This window comes from Melanerpes formicivorus, unplaced genomic scaffold (genome assembly GCF_026170545.1).
Source record: "Melanerpes formicivorus ecotype bairdi unplaced genomic scaffold, bMelFor1.0.p_v2 SCAF_35, whole genome shotgun sequence".
Classification (NCBI taxonomy): Eukaryota; Metazoa; Chordata; class Aves; order Piciformes; family Picidae; genus Melanerpes; species Melanerpes formicivorus.
Window position 1 is genome coordinate 2738897 of NW_027142387.1, and position 19042 is coordinate 2757938.

General features: G+C 39.5%; 2 protein-coding genes across 3 annotated transcripts in view; one reads left to right on the plus strand and one right to left on the minus strand.

The window, feature by feature from the left end:
- The window catches only part of LOC137450397 (mediator of RNA polymerase II transcription subunit 1-like), a 22117-nt gene continuing 3075 nt past the window's right edge, over positions 1-19042 (plus strand). Inside the window, exons 1-13 of the mRNA XM_068156850.1 lie at positions 1-887; positions 8588-8691; positions 9807-9891; positions 10263-10317; positions 10762-10894; positions 11944-11972; positions 13341-13412; positions 13497-13571; positions 14707-14777; positions 15544-15609; positions 16078-16186; positions 16909-17033; positions 17394-17506. Of these exons, the coding sequence (XP_068012951.1) occupies positions 869-887; positions 8588-8691; positions 9807-9891; positions 10263-10317; positions 10762-10894; positions 11944-11972; positions 13341-13412; positions 13497-13571; positions 14707-14777; positions 15544-15609; positions 16078-16186; positions 16909-17033; positions 17394-17506 (1056 nt within the window). The 5' untranslated portion in view covers positions 1-868. The remainder of the gene's footprint in view (positions 888-8587; positions 8692-9806; positions 9892-10262; positions 10318-10761; positions 10895-11943; positions 11973-13340; positions 13413-13496; positions 13572-14706; positions 14778-15543; positions 15610-16077; positions 16187-16908; positions 17034-17393; positions 17507-19042) is intronic.
- The window catches only part of YAE1 (YAE1 maturation factor of ABCE1), a 25010-nt gene continuing 8990 nt past the window's right edge, over positions 3023-19042 (minus strand). The window contains exons 6-7 of one of the 2 annotated variants that reach the window (XM_068156855.1): positions 17823-17872; positions 3023-3753 (exon numbers count right to left, since the gene is read on the minus strand). In XM_068156855.1, the coding sequence (XP_068012956.1) occupies positions 17868-17872 (5 nt within the window). In that variant the 3' untranslated portion in view covers positions 3023-3753; positions 17823-17867. Of the gene's footprint in view, positions 3754-17384; positions 17453-17822; positions 17873-19042 lie in introns of those variants that run through there. The other variant, XM_068156856.1, reaches the window with a different exon arrangement.

Here is a 19042-nt window from a genome sequence, read left to right on the forward strand (position 1 = left end):
TGTCATGGAACCTAAGCATGACATAGAAATAGACTTATCAGTACAGGTTTTATCAGGCTGTAACCATTGAAGGAAGACACAAACTGTTTTGACCCCTCCCCTCCTCACAATTACTTGGCTGAAAGTAGTCTCTGAGTTTGGAAATTTTGGTGTTTATTACCTCAGCTGGAAATCTTTGGCCTCGGTCTTTGCATCATGCAAGCATTGTTCTCTATTTGCAAAGCAAGTGCACTTTAAAACCCCCTTGTTCTCTGTGCTCAGCTTTCTGCAATTTTTGGCATCATGGACATTTAGCCAGTGTTTAGTCCACCACTACTTACTTATCCATTTCTGTATGAACTTATTTTTGTATATTCCACGGAATCTAAGGAACTCATAGCATAGAAGGAACAATTCATATGCAGTTCAGTCTGATTAAAATACCTTTTTCAGCATAGATTTACCTGGCATCTGCTGGGTCTGTATGTCCATGTGGTGTGAAGTATTCATAGAATGGCTTAGGTTGGAAGGGACCTTAGAGATCATCTACTCAAACCTCCCCACCATGGGCAGAGATGCCTCTCAACTAAACTTGGTTGCTCAAAGCCTCATTCAACTTGGCCTTGAACACCCCCAGGGAGGAGACATCCACAACCCCCCTGGGCAACCTATTCCAGAGTCCCACCACCCACTGCTGACTCATGTTGAGGTTCTCATCAATCAGCATACCCAAGTCTCCTTCTTCAGGTCTACTCTCAACCCACTCTGCACCTGGTCTGTATTTGTGCCTGAGATTGGCCTGACCCAGATGCAGGACCCTGCACTTTGACTTACTGAACCTCATGCATTTGCCGCTAGCCCACTTCTCAAGCCTGTCAAGACCTCCTGGATGGCATTCCTTCCCTCAAGTGAGTCTACCGCACTACACAGCTTGGTGTTGGCATTGCTGCACTGAAGTCAATAGTGGGGGGTAGGGTTTCCTGGTAGAACAAATAATTTCTTATCTTTTATGGATTATAATTTATTAGACAACCTTTTATTACCAATATATAAGGACATGTGAAATGTATTTGTGATTTAATGGAGTTTCTAAGCAGCAGGACTGAAGGAGAGAAATCATCTAACTCAAAGCCACCATGTATTCTAGGGACAATCACCTCCCCAACACAGGGAAAGACCTCAAAGCTTTCACCTGCCTCGTTTGTACCAGTTGTAAACAATCAGAAGTAACAATGAGTGAAGAATATGGTGAACTGTTGCCTGGCTAATTAGCAACATGCTCATCCTTCCCAAGTTTATGTGCTTTTGTGTGTGTTTCTGTAACGGATTTTCAGGGTTCAGGGACATGCTACACTTGAGGTATATAACTGACAGGCCCAAGTGCAGATTTAGTACATAGTTCCTCACACAAGTGAGAGCAATGGCTGCCTTGGGAGTATGGTGCATCTGTTGGGAGGTTGAATCCCCCAAAACTATCAGCAGAATCTGATGTGACAAATCTTATTTGGGTGCCTGCTATCAGGCAGTACAACTGCAGGTCCTAGGGGACAGCCTACTGGATTGGGATTTAGGTAATCTTAAAACTACTCTGTGCTGGTTTAGGCTGGATAGAGTTAATTTTCTTCAAAGTAGCTGTTATGGGGCTGTGTTTTGGATTTGTGGTGAGAACAGTGATGATAACACAGGGATGTTTTAGTTGTAGCTGAGCAGTGCTTATACAGTGTCAAGGCCTTTTCTGCTTCTCAGAGTGCTCCACCAGCAAGTAGGCTGGGGATGCACAAGAAGCTGGGAGGCGACAGAGCTGGGACAGCTGACCCCAGCTGACCAAAGGGATATTCCATATCATATGACATCAGCAATAAACGGGGAGGGAAGAAGAAGGAAGGGGGAGACATTTGGAGTTATGGCATTTATCTTCCCAAATAACGGTTACATGTGACGGAGCCTGGCTTTCTTGGAGATGGCTGAACACCTGCCTACCAGTGGGAAGTAGCAATTGAAATCCTTGTTTTGCTTTGCTTGCATACATGGCTTTTGCTTTACTCACTAAACTGCCTTTGTCTCAGCTCATGAATTTTCTTACTTTTACCCTTCCGATTCTCTTCCCTGTCCCAAGGCATGGGGGGGGGGGGGTAGTGAGCAAGTGGCTGTATGGTGCTTAGTTGCTGTCTGAGTTTAAACTATGACAAACTCTCACAGTGTCACTGATCTGCTCTGATCTTGGCCAGTCACTGTCCATCATTGTCCCATCCCAACTTTAATCTATCTTTTGTATTTAGACACTAAGCTCTAAAGGTAGGGATAGATATTTTTTTCTCTATGCTTCTGCAGCGCATACAAGCCAGAGAGTATTTTTGTGATGGGCAGGGATGAATGTTAGCTGTTCTCAGAATGAGCTAATCCAGTCCAGATTCTGAACACTACAACTCACACACTCAAAGGTTATGTGAGCAGTTGGTCCTGTTAATCTTGCTAAATGCAAGGACATATTAATTTGATAGTTGATAGAGAAGCTTCCCATCATCTGTGACTGCCTCCAAACCTGTAAGACATGTCCCACTACACTTGCAGACAGATACATACTCCTGTTGGGTAATGAGATACTTGTGTTCGCTTAGCACTATTAGCTGTCCAAATGACACTACTCTCAGTACTCCTTTTGAGCATGTCATGGTGCTTAGTACTCATAGCTTTCTTATCATGTTGAGAAGATAATCTCTTTCTGAATGTTTTGTGCCTATAGGGAAAATGCAGTCAAGTGACTTGAATAACAATGAACTCAAGACTAGTGATGAGTTTGCAGTCATTCATCCTGTCATTCAACAGAGCTAGGAGAAATAACATCATTCTAGTAGGTGACTAGGAGCCTGAAATTCTGAGATTTGAAGGTTACAACACAGCTGGTTTACAAGATATTAAACCCCCCAACATTATTAGGAACATAGTTAAGCAATTACAAAATGTCTAAAAACATACAGACACTAAAATGTATAATACAACATTTATTGCATGTATTTATTACAAGTCTTCATAATTTAATTAGCTTTGGTTTTAAAACATAAGATATAAAAAGCAGTATCAAATTGCTTAACCAATACAGAATGCTGTAAAATACATAGTTTGTATGGAATACTTCTCTGCATGGCACTGATGTAACATCTTGAACTGGCATTTTTTGAGATTGAGCTCCTTTATATATTGTCTTTCCTGAAAAATGTGTCCTTCCTACACACTATTTTACTGAAATCAGTATTTGCCACTGAATGCTGCTGCTTTTTTTAGTCTGGATATTACATAACCCACATCCTGATATATATTCAATCAGAACTCTTAAGCCTAACAATCATCTCCAAACTGCTATTGGTTTAAAACAGCTCAAAGTAGACCTACAGTCATGTCACTCTTCTGTCATGAAAATAAGACAAAAAATATTCTAAAACTATCTTTTCTAATCTTAGAAGTATCTATGTAGTTATTCCTCCTGTATTTCCCTTTTTATCTTTTTTTTTTTCTGCTTTCCATATCCTTCCTTTTCTATTGCTCCTGGTTTTCATACTTTCTGTGGTTTTATACTTACTTCATGGTTTTGACGTGTCTTTTTACAGCCTTTCTTCTTGTGTTTCTTTAGTCTTTTTCCCCATCTCTTTCTTTCTTTCTTTGGAGGTTCTCTTCTTACTTCTGATGGTGGCATGCTGTAGTGGAGTGAGGTAATCCACAATTTGTTTTCTAGTTCTATGGCTGTGGCCAGCTTCAGGAGTAACCCCCTCTCCCCATCTGGAAAAACAGGAAAATTAAGATGGACTCTTGTGTGGTTAGCTTTCAGACATACTGGTGGAAAGATCCTTTAAGCACAATTAGTCTCTTTCTCTGCTTCACCCCTTCTCTGCCTCAGTTATCTCCTAAGTGCTTGCCATGATTTTCAGCTCCTCACTTAAATCTTAGCTCCCATTCTCCCCCACTCAACAACTACATTTTCACTGCAGACTTTCAACATATGATGGTTATTACTAATTCTGACATATTTTGCAGATTATATTCCAGCTGCATTTGCTTTATCTCTTATCTTGAGGGAGAGCTGTTTCAGATCTTTAGTGATGGGCTTCATAATTTCACCTGAGTGATGTCAGTAAAGAACATGAATGATGGTGCAACACCTGATTTGAGTTATAAAAATGACCAGAATGTCTTGGAAAGATGAAATGTGGGATAAGCAACAAATACTCAGTTATGAACATCAGTTATGATGTTCTATGAAACCTTATAAAGGGAGAGTGTATGCGTGTGAAGCTAGCCCTCCAGTGTTCATTCATGAGGTTATTTAAGTTATGGCTGTATGTCTCTAGTACCTTTGGGAGAAGACTTAGGCAATAACTACTTGGAGACTATAATGCAAATGTCAAACAGAAATTGAATGCCATATCTTGACTGCACTCTGAGGAAAAGATATGTCTTGTCAGTGTCAATGCTTTTCTACATCCATGGCCATTTACTACAAACTTATTTTTTTTATGTCTGTCTTTGGCTTTGAAAGATCTGAATCACTTTCAGTGAAAGAGTAGTATACAGTCAAATCCTGTTAGTGTTAAGTGCCTCAGAGTGCAGAGCCAGGAGTACTATTCAATGAATTGTGAAGTAAAACTGGTTCAGTCTATAAGGCTGTAGTGAAATAAAATTCAGACACCATCTTTCTGATGTTACTCTTAAGAACAAAATAATTACACTTCATAACTGTGTTGATGATATAGTGTGAGGCAAAAATGACAAAACATGTAGTAGTATTTATGGATTGTAAAGCCATAAATTGTAGACTGTATCACATTAAGCTATGGTTCGTAAAAGCTAAGCAGCACTGGGTTTAGCCTACCTTAGATCGAAGAGCACCTAGGACAGACAAAGGAATGGTTTGAGTGCGCAACATTTTTGAAAACAGTGAGTCATGGTCCAGTTAGTTACATGGCCACTTTATAGCTCTGTCACTGCTGAGCACTCCCAAATCTCAGGGCACTGTGTGAAAGAGCACAATAGCACCTGTGATCTCATAGAATCACAGAATGGTCCAGGCTGGAAGGGACCTCCAAAAGTCATCTGGTCTACCCTCCACCCAGTCAGCAGGGACATCCCCAACTAGATCAAGTTGCCCAGGGCCTCATCGAGTCTTACCCTGAATATCTCCAGGGAAGAGGCCTCAACCACCTCCCTGGGCAACCTGTTCCAGTGTTCTGGCACCCTCATAGTGAAGAACTTCTTCCTGATACTCAATCTAAATCTGCCCTTCTCTAGTTTGAAGCCATTGCTCCTTGTCCTGTCACTGCAGGCACTTGTAAACAGTCTTTCCCCAGCAGGCTCCCTTCAGGTACTGGAAGGCTGCTCTAAAGTCTCCCCAGAGCCTCCTGTTCTCCAGGCTGAACAACCCCAGCTCCCTCAGCCTCCTGACTAGATATCAGTTCAGATAATCACAGCCACACCTCTTACCATATGCTGCAGTTCTAGTAAACCACTGGTTTTCACTGACCACCCCAGCTCCAGCTGTCATGTAGCTGCTGGGGTTTTTTTGATCAGTTCAGCTGAGGACTTTTGGAAAAATGCAATTCTAAGAAAATGTTGGAAGTGGGCCAGTGGAGATATTGCTGGTGATTTATTTTGATTTGTATTCTTCAGGTGAAAAAAACAATCCAGACTGGATGTAACAATAATAGAAAAAAGCAACTCCCAGCACCCTCTGTAAAAGTTAGGCAAAAAAAAATATACCACTGTTGCACTGAATATGGAATCCTTGGAATGTTCTCCAAACTGCTATCATTAAAATGTATCCAAAGTATGCAGTTCTCTCTTGTTTTGTGTTGTCTACAGCATCTTCACTGAAACAAACAGCTTACTTGAATTCATGCAAGAATCTGAATGGAAAATACATTGATCCTTTCGCAGAGAAGTCAACATTCAATGAAATAGAAAAATTATTCAGAAATGGAGGAAGTATGACATTACAAAATGTTACTTTTGTATGAATCATAGTGTGCCCAGGGCATACATTGTGTAGCACGTTATGGAGTCAGGGATTTAGCAAGGCACAGAAAACCATAAAAAAAATAAGGTAGTAATAAAAATGAATCTCTCCAAAGGTCCCTAAAGAAGCATACCATTTGTAGCTCTTTAAAAGAGGGTAAGATAACCTCCAATGCTTTAAGAATAAGAGAAGATTTTTCTCTGGGGACAATTTGTATTGTAGCTCTGCTCATGGAAGTATCTTTCAACATCAGTGCTGAGCCAGCAGTGTGCCCAGGTGGCCAAGAGGGCCAATGGCATCCTGGCCTGCATTAGGAATAGTGTGGCCAGCAGGAGCAGGGAAGTCATTGTGCCCCTGTAATCTGCATTGGTTAGGCCACACCTTGAGTACTGTGTCCAGTTCTGGGCCCCTCAGTTTAAGAAGGACATCAAAACACTTGAACGTGTCCAGAGAATGGCAACAAGGCTGGGGAGAGGCCTTGAACACAAGCCCTCTGAGGAGAGGCTGAGGGAGCTGGAATTGTTTAGCCTGGAGAAGAGGAGGCTCAGGCGTGACCTCATTGCCCTCTACAACTACCTGAGGGGTGGTTGTGGCTGGGAAGGGGTTGGTCTCTTCTCCCAGGCAACCAGCACCAGAACAAGGGGACACAGTCTCAAGCTGCGCCAGGGGAGGTTTAGACTCGAGGTGAGGAGGAAGTTCTTCGTCATTGGAACGGGTTGCCCAGGGAGGTGGTTGAGTCACCATCCCTGGAGGTGTTCAAGAGGAGATTGGATGTGGCACTTGGTGCCATGGTCTAGTCATGGGGTCTGTGTTGATAGGTTGGACTCGATGATCATCGAGGTCCTTTCCAACCTAAGTTATACTGTGATACTGTGATACTGTGAACATGCAGAGTAATCCAGAGCAGGTGGGCATGCAGGATCCATGTGGTAATTCCTATTATCTTTTATACTGATGATAAGGCTTGGCCAGTTGCCTGCCTTTTCTTTTTTTCTTTCCATGAACTGACCCAGTTAAACATTTGTATATCTAATATGCCTGAGATGCTATAATTAGAATGTTTTTAATTATTCAGCACTCTTAACTCTTCTCTTGAGTGTGGTAATTTGATAGGACAAGTCTGAATACTGGAACAACACCTTGATCTGAGGAGCATTCTGACAAAGGTTAAGATGCTGTTTCTCATGCATGATCTTAGCCACTACTACATTTCTTTGTAGGTATGAAGGCTACTATTTGTCTTGGAATATTTGTCCTGTTAAGAAAATCTGGCACTATCCCTATCCTGGAGAAAATTATGTATATTTATCTACTTAAATACATATATTTGATCACAATGGAAAGGGTTATTTTGTGTTTAAAAATGGAAGTGAATTTTAGGCTTGGCTGCATGCTGGACTGTGACTACTTAACATCAGTCCTCTGTTTATTTGCAGAGCAGCTATTTTATGGACAAGGCAAGCAGTGGCATGTTTCCCTCCATTACTTTGGAAGTGATCTTTTTGAGAGAGTCAGCAAATAATTTACTTCTCTGCTTCTTCAGGACATGATCAAACCACTGTAGTCAGTATCAAGATCATAGAGACTCTAAGGAGCTCTGATTCAAGGCAAACATTTATGGCAATTACCACAGAAACATGAAATACTACCCAGCTGTGGTACATCATACATGCACACACCCATTCACACAATGTGGACTGAGGCAACCTACTTACTGTAGATCGGCCATACTACATGTTCTAGCCCAGGAGAAAACATTTCAATACTGTTCAAGCAAACCTAAGCTAAAATTGCTCTCTAGAAATAGTGAGAACATGATTTTAAATGGATGCATCAAGTCACAGGTAAAGCTCATGATTGTACCTATAGTCACTTCTATGCCAGTTTTAAAAATAAATGAATATTTAATAGCACCTCCTTTGTAAAAGCTGAAATGCAAACATATTTAACTCTTTCAGCTGCATTGATTTTTCTCTACACTGAAATTATCTCTCTCTGGAGAATCATAGAGAGGTCTGTGTTGGAAGGGACTTTTAAAAGTCACCTAGTCCAGCCCTCTGCAGTGAGCAGGGACATCTTCAACTAGACCAGGCTGCTCAGAGCCCCATCCAGCCTGATCTAGAATGTTTCCAAGGATAAGGCTTCTCCTCCTCTCTGGGCAACCTGTACCAATGTTTCACCACCCCCAAAGAAAATATTATCTCTAATAAAAATTATCTCTAATAAGCTCTAGATGGGTGTAGAAAACTGGATGCTTGGTACTCTCAGCAAGGTCTTGGTATTTATTAAGAATATACATTTGAGATTTTAGCATATGTAAAGATAGCCTAGTTTATTAACAAGCTGGAGATAAGACTGCATCTCTGTATTTAATATTGAAAATACTTGCCTATACAAAATTTCTCCCTGCAACTTTTCTGTCAGGTCTTACAAATATTAGATACTTGTAAGCAAAATTCAACTAAATTAATTTTTTTCTGCCTTGTCTTTTGAAGCAGAACATTCATCACTTAGCAAATTTTTATGTATTTCCCCCTTCAACTTTTCTGGCTGCCAATGTATATACGTGCCATTATATTTAGAATATGTTGACATGTTTTTCAGGGGCTGCAACTGCTATTTCTACAAATGATTTAATGGAACAGTTGCGTTTAAAGTACCAACAAAAGACATGGGCCGAAACTCTGAAACTTGTGCATTTTTGCATGGTAAGAATCCCAGATTAGGTGGGAGAAGGATATGTGGTGCAAGAGCAGGTTGCTGAGGTGGTTCAAAAACTGGTTGCCTTTAAAAGAAGTAAAACAACAGGGTAAACCCCTCCCAAAACTGGTGCCTTTTATAGCCTGGCTCCTGACTTTTCTTCCAACAGTGGATAAAAAAAAAAAAATAGCTTCCTACATCATTTTAACACTGTGGAGATTGGTTTTTTGCATTATTTTAACTCTTCAGGAATTAGTCCTGATTGTCTAATACTTTAGATTCTTCTCCATTATTGTTAGCACATTCGTAGTACCTAAAGACAATTCTTGCCCACAGGAATGGGAGAAAAGACTGTTTTTCAGAATCAGTCCCTAAACCTGCTATCTAGACTCTCTTCTGCTGTGATATACCTTAACTGGTTCCTTGCTTCCCGCCCTTTTAGCAACTAATTAGATTTAAGGATCATCTTTGTAAAAAGCAGATTAGCACAACTGCTGCGAGCTTATATAAAAAGTCCTACTTGTTTCCATGCCTCTTTCTATTAATGCTTAACTAAAGCCTTGCTCTGAAAACAATGTCCTGAGTTTGAACATAGTGAAAACTTCTCAAAACTGACTGTTCTTTGTGAATTGAAGTGTGAGGTATGATAAGTTCTCAGACGAGCGCTAGAAGAGAAGCTGGGAGAGTTTGCTTGCTACTTAAGTTAACATCTTCAGCTGGAACTTGCACCCTGAATCAAGCCAAGCAGATCTGTGGTGCTTACCGATCTCTCCTTTTTCACTCAGAAGATTTCTTCTAAAACAGGAATACTTTCTTAGTTGATCTCCATTATCATGGTGAAATTAGCTGTCAGAGCTTGTGTTCTGCTAAAAAGGGAATGGGAAGCTGCTCCCTGCCCTGAAGGCCTCTGATATACAATTACTGCACGACAGGTTCTTCACAAATCCATTCCGTGCTGCCACTTTGGAGCTAGCTCCAATGATAGGTCACCTCTATGTGTGACAAAAAGAAATATGTAGAGTTCTGTTGTTCTGGGCACTGGCGTTAATGTCTTGCACGCAGGGATATTCCTCTTTGGCTAGTAATTTAAGGAGCCTGTCTCTTGTTTTCACAAATGTGTTAGGATAAGCCACTGCGACAGCCTGTCGGTAGTGCTCCAGATGGTCCATTTCGCTCTTGCTTGGAGAAGATACAGAGGACATTAAACGGTAACGAGCTGTCAGAAAACTCAAAGTGTATTTTTTAACATTCCTTGGAAACTACCCATCCTTCTCTATTGGTGATATTTGCCCAAAAGGGTCAGATGTATAAACAGAGAGGTGGATATGACACAAGAGACTTGTGACTCATTTTTGGACTAAGCCTTCAGGCTACAGTTATTCTCAAAATCTGAGAACAAGCTCTCCCCAGCACAGCATTTGTTAATCATAGGGTAGTAGTTGTCATTAATAATAATAAGTCGTACAAGAGATACCATTTTCTCATTACCTAAATCATATCCCTTAAAGGAGAATAATGGTTCTACTTGATCTTTGCAGCCTGATTAAATAACAATTCCTTTTATTTTTTTTTTTTCCAGCTAAATCTTTGTTTTCCATGATGAACAGATTGGAATCTTTATCCAAACAAAAAGGGTAAGTTTGTTTATGAATAAATAAAAATGAGCAAGCATGGTCCCAAGTCCAGTGGGGAACACCATCTGGATGGCTTGTCAACAATATTTTTTTTTAACCCAGTGTTCTAATGGAGTCTATTTCTTGGATTGAGCATAACTGCCTATTTTGATTAGCCCTTTGTGAAAAAAGTTGTTGAGTGAAGACAGGGCATGCATGCCTAGGTCCCAAAGCTGCAGATTGAGGTAAATAGTTTTCAGCCAGGCAACATGATAATGCAGAGCACAAATATCTTGCCTGATGGGATAGTTTTCAGAAGCTGAGCCAAGGAAGAGTTATTTTTGAAGCATCCCCAGAGCCTCTTCCCACGACCAAGTAAACTACACTCATTTCCTTTCTTCATGTTACAGCATTTTTAGATAGACAAGGCTTTATTTATTTATTTTAATTTTTCTCTTTTCTCAGGCTTAATGCTCATGTTAGCCCCACTGGGACTACCTGCTACATAACATCAAACATGTTTTATATAGAAGTACAGCTGGAGAAGGATGGAGAAGTGGTGGATGTAAAGTTGGCTCACCTTGGAGAAGCTCCTGTGGTAATTTTCTCTTTCACCTCCCTGTAATCTCCCAGCTGGCCTCCAGCTGCTGTGTCAGAAAGACTTTGGCTTCCTTTTCCTTCTGTCCCACCTGCCAGCCCGTTCATGACATCAGCTGCCTCTTTAGGCACCTGAATCTCTCACCTAAATTTACAACTCAGTTACAGATATGAAGTGCTGTAGGATAAATATTAAGGTAAAATTCAGCTGACCTGGCTATATTCCAAGACTTTTGTAGTACCCTGCATAAACACTTGTATTCTCCTACTTTGATGATATATATATACAGCAAACAATGGGGTCTTAGAACATTCTCCTGCCAAGGTGTAGTGCAATTTATATTCCCAAGGGATGTCTTGGAGCTGTTACCAGAGTCTCTTTTCCCTCCTGGCTTCTTTAGGTGCATTCCTACAAATGGGGATGTTTTTCTTGTAAAATGTCTCATTAAAAATGTTGGCAAAATATCACTCTGCAGTTCACAAACCCTATTCTGCAGTTGTTTAGTGTTACAGACAATTCTACAGATCAACGATACAACAACAAGATGTCGTGGGGAAGGGAACAGGGAGCATAAATTCTATTTTTAAACAGTAAGCATCCAAATGGTTACATTAATTTGGAGTTGCACTTAGCCCAGGAATTTCAAGTTGTTCTGTTTAACTAGCATAGGGCTGTTGATGAGTGAGGGCTGGACAATATTATTAGGATGCAAATGCACATCTAAAGAATTTTTAAGAATGGTAACTGCCAATATAATAAAAACTAGCAAAGATGGCTGGTTTTTTTTTTTTTTTTTTGAGTGAATTTATCAACAAACTATTTCTGTGAATTTTATCCTCTTCCACAGAGCCTTTGTAATTCTAATCATTAACATCATGTTTTAACTACTGTAACGTTAGTCTGGGGTTTTTTTGTTGCTTGGGTGTTTTTTTAAACTCATCACCTAACCGAAAGTAATGGGGAACAATCCTAGTGATAGGAATAAAATGCTTTTAAGAGATGCTTCACAAAGGATGGCAACACGGAACTCCTCTTTCTTATTCCTCTAGGTTTGTGATGACTTGGTGCAGCATCTGAGGTAAAGAATCAAGGTTCCTGATTTTACTAATAATGAGTATAGGTAAATAAATGGATTCTTATTTAAATACCTTAGCAGAACAGTTGAAGGGGAAGGTAAAGAAAGAATAATCATTTACCTTGCATATTTCACCTGTCTTCTCTGTGCACCTGTAATATATCATCAGTCTTTCTGGCCTTCTTTTCGCTCAGAAATTAAGTTGTATTAACTTTACTTTATGGGTATAAACAGCTATGTCTTAAAAGCTTTAACTGCCATTTTCCAAAGTTTTTGCCTCTCAGTAATGTTAACTGCCAGCAGTTTGGCTCTGAATGATGCCATTTCATTGCCATTGACACTGTGGGTACTACTTGTTTGCATTCCTCTGTTGTTTTTTTTTCAGGATTCGGCACAAAGTGCAAGTATCTCTTTTACACCTCTTGGGGTATTTTATTTGGTCACAAGGCAGTCTATTATATGTGTAGTGATTTCTGTGAATCTCAAACTAGCTATAAAATCATGAAAACCCAACCAGCTGATGTATAAGCTGGTGCCATGTCTGCACCTGTCTATGCAGGACCTGCTTCCATCCCATTTCCCCACTTCCCTACTAGTCCATCTGGAAGAACAGACTCGTTTAGGTTTCTATTTAAAAAGGTTTTGTCCCACTGGGGAAGTCCAGGCAGGCTTACTAGGCCTCTCTGCTGATTCACACTGCAGCCACATCTGTGCATAAAGGGACAGTCTGTCTTCTTGTGTACATCTCTCTGACTGCAGCACTACAGAATTTACTAAGGCTTTTAAAATCCACTTAAACAGATGAGCAAATACCTGGTGGGTTAGTCTGAGACAAGCTCCAGGCTATCACAGATAATCAGAATCTGCAAGATTCTTCACAAACTTCTGCAAACCACTTGTCCCCTGTTCTTTTTTTGATTGACATATCTATCAGCTATATTTAAGATCCATTTCTCTCACAGGGTGTTGTGGAGTGCAACATTAACACAATCCTTGGTATTTTGATGAAAAGACCTATGAGAAAGTGCATTGTATTAGGGAAGTGTTACTACATGACCAGCTTTATTGGAACACCAGGAAAAATGCTTTTAAGCTGATGAGCTGTCGAATTTGTGTTACACACATCTATAGCTTTCAGTAGTACATATTTAACTAGTGTCAGCTATAATTAGCTTGCTTGTTGCAACAGAGCCAAGGATTCACATTTCCTGGTATTTTCTAAGACAACTTAAAAGCAGTGCTGCTGCTTGCCAGATCTGATAAGGAGGGGGCCTATGTCACTCTGAAACTGTGCTTTTTCTAGCAAGTTGTATAAAAGACCTATTATCTACCTTATTCAGTAGTGTGATAGCAATTGTTTCTTTTTGGTAGAATGAAGAACTATGATGCCTTTGGAAATATTCTAGAAGACTTGTCAAATCTATACCAAACTCCAGGAAACAGGTTGTAACTTTACCTGAAAAACTTTAAAAATCTGTAACGGGCTTTTGTTTACAAAAATCATAATCTGTCATCTCTCCCTCACAGTGAAATGAAAGTTAAGGGATACCTTGCTTTGCAAGCCCTTGAAAAAGATATTTATTCAATGTCTCTTCTAGACAGGTAACTAGAAGTCTAACTTGAAGTCTACCTCTTTCTTCTTCTCCCTCCATGCCTGCATTTAAATGAAAACGTGTTAAATTATCAAATTATCGAGCAGGATGTAGACATCTAATGACTTTTCTTCCACTGGAAAGCTTGAAGCTTTTCTCCAGCTTGAGAAGCCAAGCATGCCAAATGACAATCTGCTGAATTCCTGTGCTTTATCTAAGAGACTTTTTGGGAAACCAATTGGTTGCAGAGCTTGAGAGAGCATGCATGTGACCACCTACCAGGAGTTAACAGTGCATCTGAATGCCAGCACTCACGTTTAGATCTCCCTGTGGCAGAAGTTAAACATATCTTTTGGGGTCCTGCTGTTTGGATGTCTCATTTTGTGCTCAGGTCAGGAGTAGTGGAGGCTAGCTTTCTTTTCTGTCCTTCATTTTCTCATTTCTTCTTTCAAAGAGAAGGATTACAGATGGTCCTAAACCCTCTGGTAATTGTACAGTGACTTTTATTCTTTTCAGAGACTCACAGTTGAGGGCAGTGCTTTCCTTTTGAAGCATCTTTTCTGATATTTTGCCTATTAAGTACTCTGGGCAAGCATGGCCCTCTGTAACTTGAAGCACACTCTTGTCTTGTTTTTCCGTGTTCCCTTAAGAAGCATATTAATTGAATGTATATACTATATCCTTGTTGATTATGGATATCTCAGTAAATATAAATTATGAGTCATAGAATATGTAAGTTAATGCAGTTCAAAGTTTTAATATACAGCTGTGTAATTGTACAGTTCTATGTATTTAGCTGTGTGATAACATATGAGGCTAGAGATTGGATCTGTTTGACTTAGTTTATCCAGGTTATTTTCAACCTGCCACTCCCAATATTTTTGTCCCCCTTCATGTCTGGTAAATAGCACATCAAATTGCAACATGAAACAGCTCCGATACAGGATTGAAACTGGAAGCCTAAGACCTAGGAGTAATGTGTGAATGGAATTATGGTGTTTCAGAAGCTGCCATAGCAAATGGGGACACTATCTACTTCCAAGAAAGCATCATCTCCCTTTGATTAAGGGTGCAAATTACTCTCTACATTAGCCTAGTAAGCACTGCAACTCAGGAAACACTAATCAAGATGTGTTTTGAACCAGAGTTCAGGATGTAAACAGAGTTACTGAAGTACTTCATGGAAAAGTAGGACACCTGGTGCCAAGAACTGGAGGTGATATTTTTAATTTTTTTCTTTTCCTTCATAGATTCAAAGAATTTTAACCAAAAACCCCTCACTGAATTGATCTTTCTTAACAGAAAAGATCCTCCTTTATAAATTAAACACGATATAGGGTCTTGGTGTGTCTGTATTCTCAGATAGTATACAGAGATACAGGAGAAAATACAAAGAGGCCAGGTGTTTTATCTGCTGCTGCAGCTCTGACTTATGCAGCACCCACAAGCAATGGTGGCAACACTCTGAGGTTTGGGAATAACCGTGAGATGACAGTGGTAGCAGCTGTGATAATACTTATGTTGCCTAAAGGACAAATACAGTTGATATTATTTTTCTTCATCTACGCTGTCAGAAGTGAGGGCTAACTATAAATATGTTAAGGTTCATAAAAGTACTTCTAATGCCTGCTACCACAACCCTGAGTGTCCCTTATGCAAGTGTTACAGGTTTCCCTTCAGTTTTAGCCTAGTGACCAAAAGTGAGGAGTTGAACCAGTGTTTTTAAGGCTGAACAACAGATTATTGTGCAAAAGAGAGAAACTTAATCTAATCTTTCCAAAGATGTCTGATAAATTAGTACACTGAGGGTTTAGCTGCTAAATGCCAAGAGGATGCTGTGATTTGAACATATACTATAATTAGAGATACGCTTTTACAAAGACTCCTCTTCTGCCCATCTACCCTGGTTTTTGGTTTTTTTGCCTTTGTGCCCTCTGTTGACATGTGCAGTAACTTTTATTATTATTTTTTTCATTCCACAGGAACTCCAATGAACATTGAATTTTACATTTCTCCTTATCAAGCTTTGGAAGCAGAACTAAATCCTGGTAAAGCCAGAAAAGCAGAAATAACCAGTGTGGCTTTTTCAGCACTACCTGTTTCATGAAGCAAAGTTCATTAATGAAACTCAAAAATAAGATCTAAAACTGTAGCATAGCAGAATGATTCATGTGATGCACTTTTGCACAGTTACACTGTACATCAGGAAAATATTTTCCCATTTCTCAGCTGTTGACCCAAACTGAAGTGAGAGCACCATCAAACCAAACTACCTGGCCAACATGAAAATGACTGGTGCTTGCTTGACCTGTCTCATGGTATGTCCCCAAAGCAGCTTTCAGCATTGGGCAGCTTTGGCATTCTGAGCATGGTTTGCATAGGCTTCTCCTTGCTGGCCAAGCCATTAGGGCTATTAATTGGATTTGACCTTTAAAAGACCTTGCCTATATTTATATGCATAGGATTCATCTACACTGACAGGAGAAAAAATTAACACACTTCTCTTTCATCCTCAGGTTCCCAAGTATGTGGAACAAAAGCCGTTGTAATTGTTGAAGGCACAGATACTCTTCACAGACTTCCTCTTTCTCCACTGCTTGTAGATTCACAAACTGGGGAAGATGGGTGAGGCTCTGGACACTTCTCAGTACAGAAATGGATTTATGAATCAGTTGCAGTAACCTCAGCACAACTTGGGTTTAGCCTCTGCTAAACCAGGCAACTCTGGTTTATGGATGGTGTTATGCTCCATAGTTACACCCTCTATAACTTGGGGATTTTATAGTTTTCCTAAATGGTCTTTAAACCTGTTGTGTTCATATTTGTCATATGTGTGTCATTTGTGTTGAACTATGGATTTATTCATAGATTTGAAGTCAGAAGGAGCCACTGGAATAGAACTGCTTAACTTCCTGGTATTCAACAAGCAGCTCTTGCATAGTTTCAGAATAAATATGTGTCAAAGGATATTGTACATTAACTGTACAAAATAGTTTGCCATCCCACCATGGATATTGACATCCCTCTCTATACTTCAATACTAAGCTAGAGGAAAAGTATGAAGTCATTTTCCAAAATAAATCACTAGTGAATGATCTATAGCAAACATCCTTATGCATTGTTCCCCAGTTTCTGGTGGCTCGCTTCTCCTTTCTGCCAGTCTGCACATTAGCTTTATTTGAAAACATTAAAGGCTATAGTTGCAATTATAACGCAAAACTTTTCTCAAGACAGAAAAATTGTGGAACATAGTAGAGCACTAAGGACCAGACAGTGCACTAAGAGTCCTTCTTTTGCCACGTTCTGGAACAAGCTTTCATTCTGATTTTTTTTTTTTTTTCCCCCAGGAGCCCTACTTTTTTGCCACTGGCTGATGAACTCAGCATGGATTTGTCAGCTTTTTTTGTGATGAAGTTTCACCAGCCTATTCCTATGTCCTCATCCAGTATTGAAGAGATACAGAGGCTTACAGGCATGTTGTAATTGTTTTTAAGACTAAGTACTTCTGTGACTGTGCATTGCTTATTTGTTGTGTATTTATCTGTTTTAATGTTGGAAGAGATTAAATTGTTTTCTGGGGCAGAACACCTTCTGTTCTCTCAGTCCAAGTGTTACATTTTAGCAACCAGTGCAAAACGGAGAAGTTGTAAGAAAGATATGACAATTACAGGCAAAGCTGTTAAACATACCACCTACAAGTCCCACTAGCAAAAAGTAAGAAAGGATATTAATGGTTTTGTCTTTTCAGAACACTGGGTTTGGTTTTAATATTAGTTTTCATGTACAGTCATAACTTAAATGCCAATTAAAAAAAATAAATCACCTGTTTCAGGAATTCAGATTACTGGCTTGAAACTGGCTCCTCTCTATGAGCTGATTGTTCAGTCCACCCTTAAAGAAAAATGCAGTGAAGACTTGTCTACACATCAATCCTGTTTCTTTGTGGTAAGTACAGTGTGGTTTTGGCACACATTCTGCCCTTGTGCAAGATATATACTGAATTATATTTCCCCATAAGCAGACTTCAAAGAATCCCAGCAGTATTTAAATGCTCAACTTATTTACAAAACAATATTAGACCCTTTCAAGTGAATGAATTAATGAAACACTGAGTGCAAGGCTGCTGAAGTCACCCTAATTTGTCTGTGTGTAACCCAAATATTTACGCTTGTAAAAATTGCTCAGAGCTTTATCATTAATGCCTTAAAAAGAAGGAAACATCCTGACTGATGTTAGGAACAAATCCCAATATGGTACTTACCTAGATTTTTGAAGGTCTTCATCGTGCTGGATGTCACACTGCATATCACACTGTTTGAACAAAAAAGATTTCTTGATTAGGTAACACTGGGAATAATGATTCAAGGTACTGGCAAGAAGAAAAGTGCAAAGTGTTAGAACAGTGATGTCAATTACTATCCACAGCCATGATTGTTTAATGTAGATGGCTTCCCTTTTAATAACTGGTTTATTACCAAAAATACTTAATTTAGGCTATATTATATTTAGAAGGAAAGTTTTAGAATAAAAAAATGGTGGCTAAAATGCTTTCTGCCACACTTATGTACAGGACAACTACAAAAGAAGCTTCATAGATTTACTTTTTAGGAGACATTAATTTTGCAGCTCATGACAACAAAAGAAGAGGGAATTTCTTTCTGTTTCACCAGCAGATGTTAGCAGAGCCCATTGCTTATATAGTTCTTGGAGTTTGAGGTGGTGGTTCAGAGGGTAGTAGTAAGTTTACACCTTGATAAAATAAGGTTTAGCAAAGCTCTTCTCTATGAAACCCACAAAATGGATAATTTTTGCATTTCCATTAGACACACACACACAAAAGTCTTTCGACCCTCCAGCAGTTCTCTAAAACACTCATACTTGTTGGGAGAGTGTTTTGCTTCTCAGTTTAGATTTTATTTCTAGAAATAAATTACTAAATTGAATTCTAAGATTGAATGGAAGGCAGAAGAAACACTCTTACTCCATAAGCATGGGAGAAAATCCTCTTTTATTTTGCTCCTCAGCTTTCCTTAATGTAGACCTTGTTAATAAACTGCCTTTTTCTTAAGGTTCCCATTTGGCATCCTGAAGTAGGTAACACAACATTGCACTTCTAATTGTGTCATAGAATCACTGTCAACATGAACAGGTGGCAATTTTTTCCTTACTGTGTCCTCTTCTCCTCCTCTTCACATGAATCATCAAGAGATACTCTAGCTGAGCATGTTCCTCCAAACAAAGCAGTAGTGATGGAAAGAGGAACAACATACAATGTCCCAGAGATTTCAGGCAAAACTGCGGCCCTATTTGTATTGTAACTGTCAAGCACCACTGCAACAATATTCTTCTGAGAGAATGTGATTGGTAACATTTCTATAGACTTCAGTGTTCTTAAGAGTGGTTGGAAGAATTAGTGGCACTTGCCTGACCACTTGGCTCTGAGTATCTTCCCCTACTTTGGATGCATTTGGGAGGGAGAGT